The following is a 12,891-nucleotide window of genomic DNA, read 5'->3' on the forward strand; positions in this document are numbered from 1 at the left end:
GGCTGTGTCCCTGTGCTGGTTTTCCTTCAGCCCCATGGACTGGGATGTGAAGAGACTCAGCTCTGTGTGCCTGTCATCTCACTGCTTGTGGGATAAGTCAGGGAATGGTTTGGGTGGGAAGGGACCTAAACCCCATCCAGTGCCACCCCTGCCATGGCAGGGACACCTCCCACTGTCCCAGGCTGCTCCAAGCCCCATCCAGCCTGGCCTTGGGCACTGCCAGGGATCCAGGGGCAGCCCCAGCTGCTCTGGGCACCCTGTGCCAGGGCCTGCCCACCCTCCCAGGGAACAATTCCTTCCCAATATCCCATCTAACCCTGCCCTCCTTCATCTTAAAGCCATTATTACCATCTCTTACCTCACCTGCAATTTAAAAACTGGTTCAATTCCCTCCTAAAGCTTGAGGTTGGGATTATAATTCAAAAGCAGGAGTTTCTATGCTTTTGCCAAGCGCTGTGACCCTGTTCAGTGTAATTTCACACAATATTTCTCCTTGTTTTGCTGAGTAACTCCAGTCACTTCCCCTGTCAAACAAGGGGAGCCTTAAATAACTGTGAGCCTTAATGAGGTGAGAAAGGGGTCATAATTCTGGGAATTATTTGTTTGTCTTGGGGAGCTGGTGCTGGCAGGTGGTGCAGTGTGCTGTGTTTGTTGGCAGCCTGTGGGAAGGTGCAAAGCTGCTGCTTTATCCCAGGGATGGGCTGTCCCCAGAGGGAAATGGAGGAGTTCAGGACAGAGCCATCCAGATAATTTTCCCTTTTGATGCTGTGCCCAGGGAAGTGGCCACTGATGGACACAGGGCTCAGGGCTGGCAGCCACACCTGCAGGGGGATCTCACTCCTGGGTCCCACCTGGGTGTCACCTCTGCTCTGACAGCTCCTGCTCCAGCCCTCCAGCTCCTTCCAGCCCCCCCAGCTCCTGCTCCAGCCCCCCAGCTCCTTCCAGCCCCCCCAGCTCTTTCCAGCCCCCAGCTCCTTCAGCCCAGGGTGCTCCATGGTCCCAGGGCAGAGGCTGGGGAAGGAGGAAAGTTCCTGTGCTGGGGGTTGGGAAGGTGAGTTCAGGTGAGCCAGGCACAGAGCAGGATGGATCTGCCCCTGCCAGCTGCTGCTGTGGGACTGCAGTTCCAGCAGCTGGAGAGCCCTGTGCACAGCTCACGAGTGTCTGTCTGTCCCTCTGACAACCACGACGTGTGTCCCCAGAGGTGGGTGTGGGTCAGACTCTCTGTGCACCAAGTGTTTCATTGGTGGCTTTGGGGTTTTGTTTGGTTGGTTGCTTTTGTGTGCCATTTGGGTTTGGTTTGGGATTTCTTGTGGGGGTTCTTTTGCATTTGTTTGTTTTGGGGTTTGGTTTACTTTGGGAGGAGTCTTAGTCTGCTTTGGGTTTTGTTTGTATTTTTGTTTTGATGGTTTTGGTGAGCTTGGGTTGGTTTGGGGTTTGGTTGGCTTTGAGGTTTTTTGTTTGATTTGGGGTTTTTTGCTTGGTTTTGGTTTTTTCAGGTTTATTTTTTGGGGGAGGGATTTAGAGTTTCTTTCTGGTATTTCATTTGGGTTTGGGTTTTTCCCCCTGTTTTAGAGTGTTTGGATTTTTTGGTGGAATTGTGTTGTTTTCTTTTATTTTTGTTTATTGTGATTTTGAGGGTTAGTCTTTGTGGGGAGCTTTGTGGGTTTTTTTCTGTGGTTATTTTTGTTTGGTTTGGAAGGGGCAGGTTTTGTTTGTTCTGGGTTGGGTTTTTTGTTTGTTTGTGGGTTTTCTTGTGGGGCTGGTTCCGCTGCTGGCTGCTGATTGTTATTTTTGGTGTATGGTCCTTAAAACTCTGTGAAAATTGTTGAATTTAACCATTGAATCCTGTGCATCCCCCAGGGAAAATCCATTTGTTGGATTTGAGGACTTTGTATCCTTGAATCTTCAACAGGACAAGAGGGAATGGCCTCAGGCTGGGCCAGGGGAGGCTCAGGGAGGAAAATTTCTCACTGGAAGGGTTGTCCAGCCCTGGCACAGCTGCCCAAGGCAGTGTCAGTGTCTCTGTGCCTGGAGGGTTTAACAGCCCTGTGGATGTGGCACTTGGGGACATGGGCAGTGGTGGCCTTGGCAGTGCTGGGATTGGTTGGACTTTGTGATCCTGGAGTAGTTTTCCAGCCCCACTGTTTGTAGGATTCTCACCAAAGTGGAGCTGAGGCAGCCCCAAAGCTCGGGGGTCTCCCCCACTCCCCCTGTGCTCCCCTGGGATCCTGGAGGGCAGCACAGCTCCAAGGAGAGAAGTTCTCCGTCCAGGATGGACCCTGGGCTTCCAGCCCTGCAGGGATGGGGTCTGCAGGACCCCTCACAGCCTTTTCTTTCTTTTCCTCCTGCTCTGCTCCACTCTCCTGTGCTGTTCAGTCCTTCCCTGAAAATCCTCTGGATGTGTGTGGTGCAGGACTGGAGTGAGTGGCTCAGGAGGAGCCTCCTTGTGCCAGCCTGGTTGGCTCTGAGGGAAATACAACATTACCCTTGGTAGGACAAACTAATTGGTTTTAGCTGCATCCATTCCTCAGCATTCCCTGTGTCACATCCCAGCCTCTCTCCCATATTTTATCCTGTCAGATACACCTGGGATTATTTCTCAGCGGTGCTCATGTCTGGAGGAATGTAGTGCATGGTCCTCCTGGACTGTCCTTAATCTGTGCACAAGATCCCACCCCCGCAAACTGCCTCTGCAAATATGTTGATAAGAAAAGCAATCTGGAGCGTGGCTCTTCTCCTTCAGGAATGTTGATGGATTTCAGGAGCTGCTCCTGCTGCAGCGAGAGCAGCTGTGAATCTACTGCCAAAGAGGAGTGATGGAATTGTCCTGGTCAGGGCCACTCCTGGCAGTTCAGGAGCAAAGGGAGGGCTCAGTCGGCTCTGCAGATGCTTCCAGGGAACCTGGCTCTCCATTTAATTCGTTTCTGATGGATATATCCCAGCTTGCGTGGATGGATATATCCCAGTCCGGATATACGGAGCTATCCCTCTTTGGACGTAGGAATATATGGATCTGTCCCAGTTTGGATACATGGATATATCCCAGTCTGGATATATGGATCTGTCCCAGTTTGGATACATGGATATATCCCAGTCTGGATATATGGATCTGTCCCAGTTTGGATATATGGATATATCCCAGTCTGGATATATGGCTCTGTCCTAGTTTGGATACATGGATATATCTCAGTTCGGATACATCCCAGTTTGGATACATGGATCTATTGATCTATCCCAGTTTGACTGTATGGATCTCTCCCAGTTTGCATATGTGGATCTATGGTTCTATCCCAGTCTGAGTGTATGGATCCATGGATCTCTCCCAGTTTGGCTTGGGGCTCTGTGAGGGACAGGCCCTGTCCCAGCCCAGCCCAGCCCTGTCCCGGGGCTGTCCCGTTCCAGCCCTGCTGCGGTGCCAGGAAGGGGCCTGGGGGACCCTGAGCTGTCCCTGGGCCAGCAGAGAGCCCTGGGGTTAATGAATTGGTAATTAATGAATTCATTGTCCTGACCCAGCAGGTCGGGGAGGGATCCCAGCCCTGGGGCAGCTCTGGATCCTCAGCACAGCAGGGACAGAGCTCCTGGAGCGGGGCCAGCTCAGGCTGGGAGGATGAGGAGGGCCTGGAGCATCTCGGTGCCCAGGTGTCACGATCAGCTCATACAAGCAGGAGGTCGTGATGGTTTGTTAGCTGATCTCAGAGTGCAAAAAACAACACAGAGGGGATTTCAGTATTGATCAAAACAAATACACCTTTTATTGAATGACCACAGCAAATGCAATAGAGGGATTAGAAAAGAGATAAGAGAGAGAGAGAGAGAGAGGGCGTAAGGGCGTATAGCTACCAAACGTAGAGACGAGATCCTCGTGCTCCCATCGGTGGGAAATTCACCTTGTGACATTGGGGAGAATCTCAAAGTCCTGGTTAACTCAGGGATCTATTATAGTCCTTTGCTGAGGGGGGAAATCACTGAGGGGGAACAGATACAATAGAGAATAAGTCTCTTGAAATTGCTGAGGGGGAACAGGTATTGAAGACGGGTACAGACAGTCCATGTTCTCAGCAGTGAGCGGGACCCTTTGTTTCAGGACTGGTTTTTATGGGAAACCAGTCTAGGTCCAGTGAACACACCTGCAGGCAACACTTGGCAGTGTTCTGCTTCAGTCAGGCCAGCACCCCTATACCAGAATTACGGGGGTCTCAGTCTCAGTCCTTGGGAGGGGGCTTCAACCTCCATCCGTCACGATGGTAGTGGAGCAGATGAAGGATTTTCCGTGGGGGGGCTACCAAAGTTACCCCTGAAAGTTCATTTGGCCGAGAGGTGGGGAAATTCCTGGGCCATTGTCATGAAGCAGGTGCGAGCATACAGGGTGAGTTGCCCCTTGGCAGGCCCTGCTGGAAGCGCTGTAGGCACAGCTGTGAGCAATCCCTTGGTGAGCATCCACCTCAGCCAGGCCAGAACTCCGATAAGGGTCTCCAGTGGTCCTGTTCTCTGTTCTTGTGATGGTCGTGAGGCAAATGAGGGAAACTTCAGACCATCTCTTACACCAGGAAAGGCTGAGGGAGCTGGGGCTGCTGAGCCTGGAGAGGAGCCCCAGCTGAGAGGGGCCCTCAGCCCTGGGTGTCCCTGTGTGCAGGGAGGGGCAGAGCAGGGCCCGGGCTCTGCTCCAGGCCCAGCAGTGGCACCAGAGCCACGGGCAGGGACGGAGCCCAGGAACTGCCCCTGCACAGGAGGCAGAACTTCTGCCCTGGGCACTGCCCAGCCCTGAACAGGCTGCCCAGGGAGGGGCTGGAGTCTCCCTCAGCGGGGATACTGCAGAGCCCTCTGGGCACAATGCTGTGCCCTGTGCTCTGGGATGGCCCTGCCTGAGCAGGGAGGTGGCACCAGGGACCTCTGGGCTCCCGTCCAGCCTGGCCCAGCCTGGCATTTCATTTCCCCTCATTCCTGTGCCTCTTGTATCCCATCATTAATGCCTTCCTGGAGCAGTGCTCCTTGCCCTGGAGGATCTGCAGGATTCCATCAGGGTTTTCCTGGCTGTGCATCTGTGCCACATCTGTGGAGAGCAGTGGGTGTTGAGACCCTGCGGACTGGAGCTCAGGGGCTCCAGGAGCTCCAAAGGAAGGCTCCTGAGTCACCCCAGTGCTGGGCAGGGCCCTCGGGGAGGGAGAGTTTCCCTTTCCAGCCCAGCCTAGGGCCAGCTGAAGGAGCTGTGGCACTCTGTGATTCCAGCTTAGGGAAGAACCAGGGCAGGGCTCTCAGCCATTTACCTTGTGTCAATGTATTTATCACCCTGAAGGGCTCCACAGGCAGTGAACAGTTCCCTAAAGCACCTGCCCATGTTAGGGTGGGATGCCAGGGATGTTTAGGGTTGGCTCACCTGTTAAATGGAGGCTGTGAAACTGCTTTGAGCCGAAAATCTTTTGTTCCCTGTGGAACAATCACAACATTGTTAAATCCAAGCTGTAAATTCCAGTAGGGCAGTTGAGGCTGTTCTTCCCCACTCTGGTTTTGTGATTTACTCCTCAGCAGGAGCCATTTCTCCCCATGACACCCTTGCCCCTCTGGTGTTGTGGTTCATTCACTGCACTAAAAATGGTGATTATTGATTGATCTGCTTTGGAATGGATCCTAGCTTGGTTGTTCTGGTAGGAACGGGGAACAGAATCATGGAGGGGTTTGGGTGGGAAGGGACCTCAAACCCATCCAGTGCCACCCCTGCCATGGACAGGGATACCTTCCACTGCCAGGGATCCAGGGGCAGCCACAACTCCTCTGGGAATTCCATCCCAGCCCTTCCCCACCGTCAGTAGGGAGAATTCCCTCCCCGTGTCCATCCAACCCTCTGGCAGTGGGAGGCCAATCCCCCTTGGGCCTTAAAGGCCTTGCTGGATCCTCTGGTTTGGGGTTTGCCCTTTAATTTGCTGAGTGTTCATGGATCAAACCCGGAGGGAGCAGAGTTTGGTGTCAGGTGTGACATTGTCACCTCCCCAGCTCTGGGGGGGAGCTCAGCTCTGCAGAGCCCTGATCCTCCTTGGGCTCAGGATTTTTCCTTTCAGGTGACACGATGTCTCCTCTGCCATTGCTCTCCTGGTGGCCTCACACACGTCCCCACCTTGGCACAAGAGAAGTGAGCCTTGGGCCCCTGGATTGATGCCAGGACTGGTTCCCAGTGCTGTGATTCTGCAGTGTCCCCTCCTGGCTGCAGCCCCGGCAGGGACGCACTGTAATTCCATGGGCAGGGATGGAGGAGCATCAGCCACGGCTGAGTGCAGAATTTCAGGGGTGTCAGCAGTTTTCCCAACCAAAAAAGCTTTTAGTTCTTGGGCACAAAGTCAAGTGCCATTTGAAATGCACAGCCATCAAGTTTGGGGGGGAAAAAGCCCACAATAACCAAGGAGCCGGTCTGTTTTCCCTCTTTTTTTGGATGAAATGCATAATAAGCTCTTAGCTGAGATAAATCCTAATTGAGGCTTCAGCAAGGGCTGGGGCTAAATGGGCAGAGCAGGTCTGGGAGACAAATGCAGCTCCAGCTTGTCAAAGTGAGCCATTCTTCACATGGAAAGAGGATTTGTGTCATTAAACCTCTTCATCTCCCCCGTTCCCAACCACAGCCCTCCTACCCTATCCAAAGTCACCCAAATCCATCCCAATCCCTTGGCACGTGCCTCTGGTGCTGCTCCTGGGCCATTGTCCCAGGCTGGGCTGCCCTGGAGCCACAGTCCCATGCTGGGATTGAGGTGACCTTGGCAAGGTCCCTTCTCAGGGGTACCTGGGCATGGCCCCAAATCCACACCTGTCCTGCAGAGCTCTCCCAGCTCCCCACACCAAGGGCTTTCCCATGGAAGTGTCAAGGGCAAGGGCAGACACCTGGGAAGGCGTGGGGAGGCATTTTAGGAGCCTCCCTCCTGGAAAGTGGGGGAGGATCTGATACTTTGAAGGCTCCAGCAAAGCATCCAACAGTGCAGCCCTCATGGAGATACCACAGGATCCTGGGATGGGTTGCAGGGACCTTAAATTCCACCCAGTGCCACCCCTTGCTGGGAGCACTCCTGGGCCTCCTCTGGGCCTGCTCCAGCAGCATGAGGTTGTTTCAGTGCTGAGATTTCCAGAGCTGGAAGCAGCTCTGCAGGGAGGTCTCACAAGGGCAGAGCAGAGGTGGAGAATCAGTTCCCTGCTGGCTCCTGGGTCCCTCCTGTTTTCCTACTGAAGCTGTATCCTACAGGAGCCTCTGGATGGCTTTACCTGCAGCTCCATGTGATGCAGAATTACAAAAACACCAGCTGGGGATCCCAGTTCGTCCCCACCCAGGTGCTCAGCACACCCTGGGGTTGGTGGTCCCTCACTGTCTCCTCTCCTGCAGTTCCAGGTGGATGGCGAGTGGAGGACCTGGATCGACTACGGCCGTTTCCAGGAGCTGGTCAGGGAGCACGAGCGCAGCGGCGGCTCCAGGACCTTCACAGCAGCTGAGTACACAGCCAGGACTCCTCCCTGGGCCCTCTTTGGGGCCAGAGAACGGGGATTCGACCCCTTGGATGTGAGATTCCAGCGGAAGAACAAGGCACGGGACACCTCGGGGTGCTGAGGGCTGGGCTCCTGCACCCTGGGCTTCCCAGGACTCCCATTTCAGGCTGACACTCGTTTTGGATCCACCCACCTGGATTATCCTGATGTTTGGGAAGGGGGTCCAGCCTGGATTTTACCCTTCCCTCCTGTTTTTAGGGCTTCCTGGATGAAAATACTGATAATGTTCTTCTCTTGAGATAAATCAGAACTGGTTCAGCAGCGGGGGTGGGGGGTGGGCAGTGCTGGGATCTCCTCAGTGGGGAATGTTTGGAGTGGGACATGGGGCCAGAGGGTTCCTTGGACTCCTGTGTAAGGAGAGACTGGCAGCAAAACATTCCACATCCCCAAGGAAAAATGCCAGGGGATTTCAGCCCCACAAGGTTGGATCAGGGCCACAGCCAGACCTGGATCCACAAGCTGATCTCTGCTGGGAGCATCATTTTAGGGACTTTGTTCAGGTTCAGGTATTTTACACACTGGTGCCATTTCCTGTAAAAACCCCATTCCCAAGAAGCCAAACGTTGGGAATGGTGTAACAGCACCCCTATGGATAACCACCTGCAGCTTCTGATACCTCTCCAAGTGTCTTCAAACCTCATGGCTTTGGGAATGAGGTTTAGGAGCAGTGTTATCCCACTCCCAGCAGCCCTATACACCAGCTCCCGACCGTCAGAGCCCTGCTGGGCTCCAGCTGGGTGTGCCTGGTGCTGTAGATGGAGCAGCCCTGACATGGGGGTTCCATTGCTTTTTAAAAACAGCCTCTTTTCTTAAGCTGTACAGAGTTTCTAAAGCAGAAGGAAAATAAAGGAGTTTTTCCTAGAGCACCTCTGGTGTGGCTGCTGAGCAGGGTTTGTCAGGGAGGGTGGGAGGTTAATTGGAAGGAGATGAGAAGCACAAATGTTGTAGAGCCCTTTCCTAACAGATGTGGGGTGGAAGGGAGAACATTAGGTGGGTGATGGATAGTGGGTGCCTTTCCTGAATATGTTTTTAAAAAATCACAGAATCCTGGCATGGTTTGGGTTGGAGGGACCTTAAAGCCCATCCTGTTCCACCCCTGCCATGGGCAGGGACACCTTCCACTGTCCCAGGCTGCTCCAAGCTGCATCCAGCCTGGCCTTGGGCACTGCCAGGGATGGGCACTCCACCCCAGGGAGGTGGAGGGAGGGCCCTGGGCAGCCCCTTCCACTGCCTGACCACCTTTCCATGGGGAAATTCCTGCTGCTGTCCACCCCGATCCTCCCCTGGCCCAGCCCAAGGCCGTTCCCTCTCCTCCTGTCCCTGTTCCCTGGAGCACAGCCCGATGCCCCCGGCTGTCCCCTCCTGTCAGGAGTTGTGCAGAGCCACAAGGGCCCCCCTGAGCCTCCTTTTCTCCAGGCTGAGCCCCTTCCCAGCTCCCTCAGCTGCTCCTGGGGCTCCAGACACTTCCCAGCTCCGTTCCCTGCCCTGGACACAGCCTCCAGTTAACCCTGGACCATCAGCTGGAATTTTGGGGCTTGGTGTGTTTGGTGTCCACCTGGACCCAGCACATTCCCCTCGATGGATCCCAGCCCTTCAGCACCTCTCCCTCTTTCCTAAATTCCCTCCATCCCACACCTACCTCCCTGGCAGGACCCTCCCAGTCCATCCCAGTTCTCTGCTGGCCCCTGGGAGCGCTGGCAGCTGCAGGAGCTGCTCTGGGAAAGGAGCCCCAGTGCTGGAGGATCCTGGGGCTGCCACAGGAATCAGCTCGTGGTGTGAGGTGCTCCACAGCACCCTGACAGTGCCTTCCCTTGGAGTCCAGGGGGCTCCAAAGAAAATTGCATTTGCCCTGTCCTTGGTATTGGTGCCATTTCTTCTGCAGCCCCCCAGGACACCCAGTCCCTGCTGTCCCTGTCACACAGGGTCCCACCCCCACAAGGCCAACTGAGAGGACTCACTGGAGCTGAGAGGCCTCTCCTGATCCTCCCTGGGCTCCCTCCATTCCTCTCCCTGGTGCTCCCCGTGTTCCCTCCATCCTTCTTGATCTTCCCTGTGCTCCTTCCATCCATCTCCTGATCTCCCCTGTGTCCTCACACTCCCTCCATCCTTCTGTATCCTCCGTGTGTCTCTGCATTCCCTCCATCCTCTCCCTGCTCCTCCCCATGGCTGCTGGGCAGGGAGGGCACTGCAGGGGACAGTGTGGGTGACATGGGGTCAGTGCCACGGCGTTCCCATGGGAATTGGCACCTGCCATGTCCTAAAATGGGGCTTTCCCCTGCCCTGTGGGACAGCACAGCCCCGAGTGCCAGGCAGGTGGGACTAGGATACCCACCTGGGCCACATCTGGAGCTGCTCCCAGAGCAGCTGGGGCAGGGTTTGCTCCTGCAGTTCCACTGGAGTGCCTGGTGCTCAGGGTGGATCTTCCAGTGCCCAAACCCCTCCAGGCTGTGCTCACACCCAGCGCTTCCAGAGGCACAAGAGAACACAAGGCCCCAGAACAGAACCCTCTGGCTGTTTGGGGACACCTGGAATTGGGGACACCTGGAATTGGGGACGTGGCTGGCACAGCTGGAGCTGTGGGACCCTGCTCTGGGATCCTGCTCCGGCTGTGCCGGGCCCAGAGGCTCTGCCCCTGCTGGGAGCAGGGATTTGCTGCCCTCTGACAGCAGCACCCCCTGCCCCACCTGGAACTGCCCCTGGTGGAGCTAAACTGGGCTGGTACCTGGGCTGGGGGGCTGGGATTGCTCAGGGAGCCTTTCAGGGAATAGGATGCACCCCAGGAAAAAGTGACCTGTGTTCAGGGAGGGTTTCTGTTCTGCCAAGGGCAGTGGAAGGTCCCGGCTGGGAGAACCTCTCCAGTGGCACGGTTCAGGACCAGCCCATGCTCTCGTGCTGCCCTAAGTGTATTTGACTCAATACCTGTAATTCCATCCCCTTTTCCGTAGGCTTTGATCTGGATCACAGCCCATAGTGCTGCTGGGTTCCCCATCCTCCCTCCTGCCCTCAGCACGGCCCCCAAAGAGCTGCCCACAGCCTGGTTTGGGGGGTTTTGCCCAAAGCCAAGGCACAGAGCGTGTCCTGGCTGCCACTTCCTGAAAAGGGGGACCTGGTGCCTCCAAAGCCAACCTGGAGACTCAGGAAGTTCCATCCTGAGGGGCAGAATGGGCAAAAATAATTTTAACCTCTTAAAGCCAGGGAGAATTTGAGGAGCCCTGAGGACTCCTGTGCCAGGTCCAGTTCCCCCTTCCCTGGCACAGCCTGGTGCCCTCCTGGCTGCTCCATGGGCTCTTCCAGCTGTGCTCCCACTGGATCCTGACTCAGGGCTGAGTCACCTGCAATGGGGGCTGTGTTTCAATTTTGCATGAGGATAAATATATTTGTTTCCAAAAAACCTCCAGCAGGAAAACATTCCCCCAAGCAGAGCACTGTCATCCATCAGCTTTGGCTTCATCTGGCTCCGCTCCTAAATCATTTATGATGTTGGAGCTGCTGCTGTGCCCTGAGGGGGAAGGAAGAAGAGATGGGAATTAATTGAAGGAAGGGCATCGTCCTCATTTTGTCACCTGCAAACTGAGGCAGGAGCTGCCAGAGGGAGGGACCCAACCAGCCAGGACATTTCTGCTCCTTCACTGTGAGGAAGGGGAGGCAATAAATCCCAGGGAAATCTTCCTAAGGAAGCCCTGGCCCTGCTGGAGCTGAGCTGTCCCGGGGTGGGTGCTCAGCAGGTGCCCCCTCTCCTGGGCCTCCTCCCTGGCCCAGCCCAGCAGTCACAGCAGGGCCTGGAGGTGGCCGGGCTGCTGGCCCCGGCTCCAGCAGGGACACTGGGAGGAGGGGACCCAGCCAGGCACCAGCCCAGCTCCTGCTGCCAGGCCAGATCTCCACCCCTGAAACCATGGAGGCCAAGGAGAGTGGGGGTGATTCCAGCCCATGGAGTGCAGGGGATTTATGGCTGTCACCACCCAGTGCCCCATCCCTGGTGCCCAAGTCCAGAGGGGGCCCAGATCTGCTCCCAGGGCTGGAGCCAGGCTGGCAGAGCTGGGGGTGCTCACCTGGAGAGGAGAAGCTCCAGGGAGAGCTCAGAGCCCCTTGCAGGGCCTAAAGGGGCTCCAGGAGAGCTGGAGAGGGACTGGGGACACAGCATGGAGGGACAGGACACAGGGAATGGCTCCCACTGCCAGAGGGCAGGGCTGGATGGGATATTGGGAATTAGGAATTGTTCCCTGGGAGGGTGGGCAGGCCCTGGCACAGGGTGCCCAGAGCAGCTGTGGCTGCCCCTGGATCCCTGGCAGTGCCCAAGGCCAGGCTGGATGGGGCTGGGAGCAGCCTGGGACAGTGGAAGGTGTCCCTGTCATGGCAGGGGTGGCACTGGATGGGCTTTGAGGTCCTTCCCACCCAATCCATTCTGGGATTCCTTGCAGCTGAGTTCTGCCTCAAGGATGTATTTCCACCTTCTCCCCGTTCCACTTCAGGACAGGCTCAAAGCCCTCTAGAGCTGCTGGGGTGGTGGATGCCCCACCTGGGCACGGGGACTCAGACCCCCAGGGAGCAGTGACTGGGGGCATCTTCCAAATACAAATCTCTAAACCAAAAAATCCCCATTGCTTCAGGACAGACTGGAGTCAATGAGAAGATTTGCAAGGAATTACTCCAGAAAAAAACCCAACCAAACAAAGAAAAAAAAAAAACCCTAAAAAACCGAAACCAAACCAAACGAAACAAAAAAAAACAAACAAACAAACAAAAAAAAAACCAACCAAACAAACAAACAAACAAAAAAACCCACAAAAACAAACAAAAAGCCAAAGAAACTCTTGAAAACATTCAGAAACCAGCAATTACTTATAAAAAAAAGTGGTGAAATCCTGACAGGAGAAATGCTCTATCCTCTCCATGTCTCTGCTGTTCCCATCACCGGGATTTTTAGGGATGCTGATAACAACATAATCCTCACCTCTGGGGCACCATCTGGGAAATCAAGCACTGCTAAACTCCCTCTCTGTGCCAGGGGCTGGGCTCGGCTCAGCTGTTAAATCATCTCAGTGCTGAACACGTGTTGGTTGGGAAGCAGGGAGAGCATCAAAGGCAGCAATAATCAGCTGTTAAACGAGCAGCCCGGGGTGCCTTTCCCGGGAAAGCTGGAGCCTCCTGTCAAACCATCCTCATCTCCTGAGCCTCACTGGCACCTGGCGATGCCTGCCCGGGCTGGCACTGACCCCCTCTGGAAGGCTGGTCCCACATCTCTAAGGAACAATGGAAATGGGACCTGGCTGGAAAGTCCTGCAGTGGAACGGGTTTGGTGCAGTCCTTGCTGTTGGGGCATCCTGGCCATGGGGATCCTCAGCTCCGGGATGTCCCTGAGGGCTGGAGCGTGTC

The 12,891-nt window shown here is 55.3% G+C and overlaps 1 protein-coding gene across 4 annotated transcripts in view; it reads left to right on the top strand.

Moving 5' to 3' along the window:
• LOC121362977 (S-adenosyl-L-methionine-dependent tRNA 4-demethylwyosine synthase TYW1-like) overlaps nucleotides 1–8,381 on the top strand; it is a 92,379-nt gene extending 83,998 nt beyond the window's left edge. For all 4 annotated transcript variants that reach the window (XM_041484934.1, XM_041484935.1, XM_041484933.1 and 1 more), the window contains exon 17: nucleotides 7,358–8,381. In XM_041484934.1, coding sequence (XP_041340868.1) covers nucleotides 7,358–7,579 — 222 coding nt within the window. In that variant the 3' untranslated portion in view covers nucleotides 7,580–8,381. The remainder of the gene's footprint in view (nucleotides 1–7,357) is intronic.
• Nucleotides 8,382–12,891: the final 4,510 nt, after the last annotated feature.

This window comes from Pyrgilauda ruficollis, unplaced genomic scaffold (assembly GCF_017590135.1).
Source record: "Pyrgilauda ruficollis isolate IOZ18807 unplaced genomic scaffold, ASM1759013v1 scaffold69, whole genome shotgun sequence".
NCBI classification, from domain to species: Eukaryota; Metazoa; Chordata; class Aves; order Passeriformes; family Passeridae; genus Pyrgilauda; species Pyrgilauda ruficollis.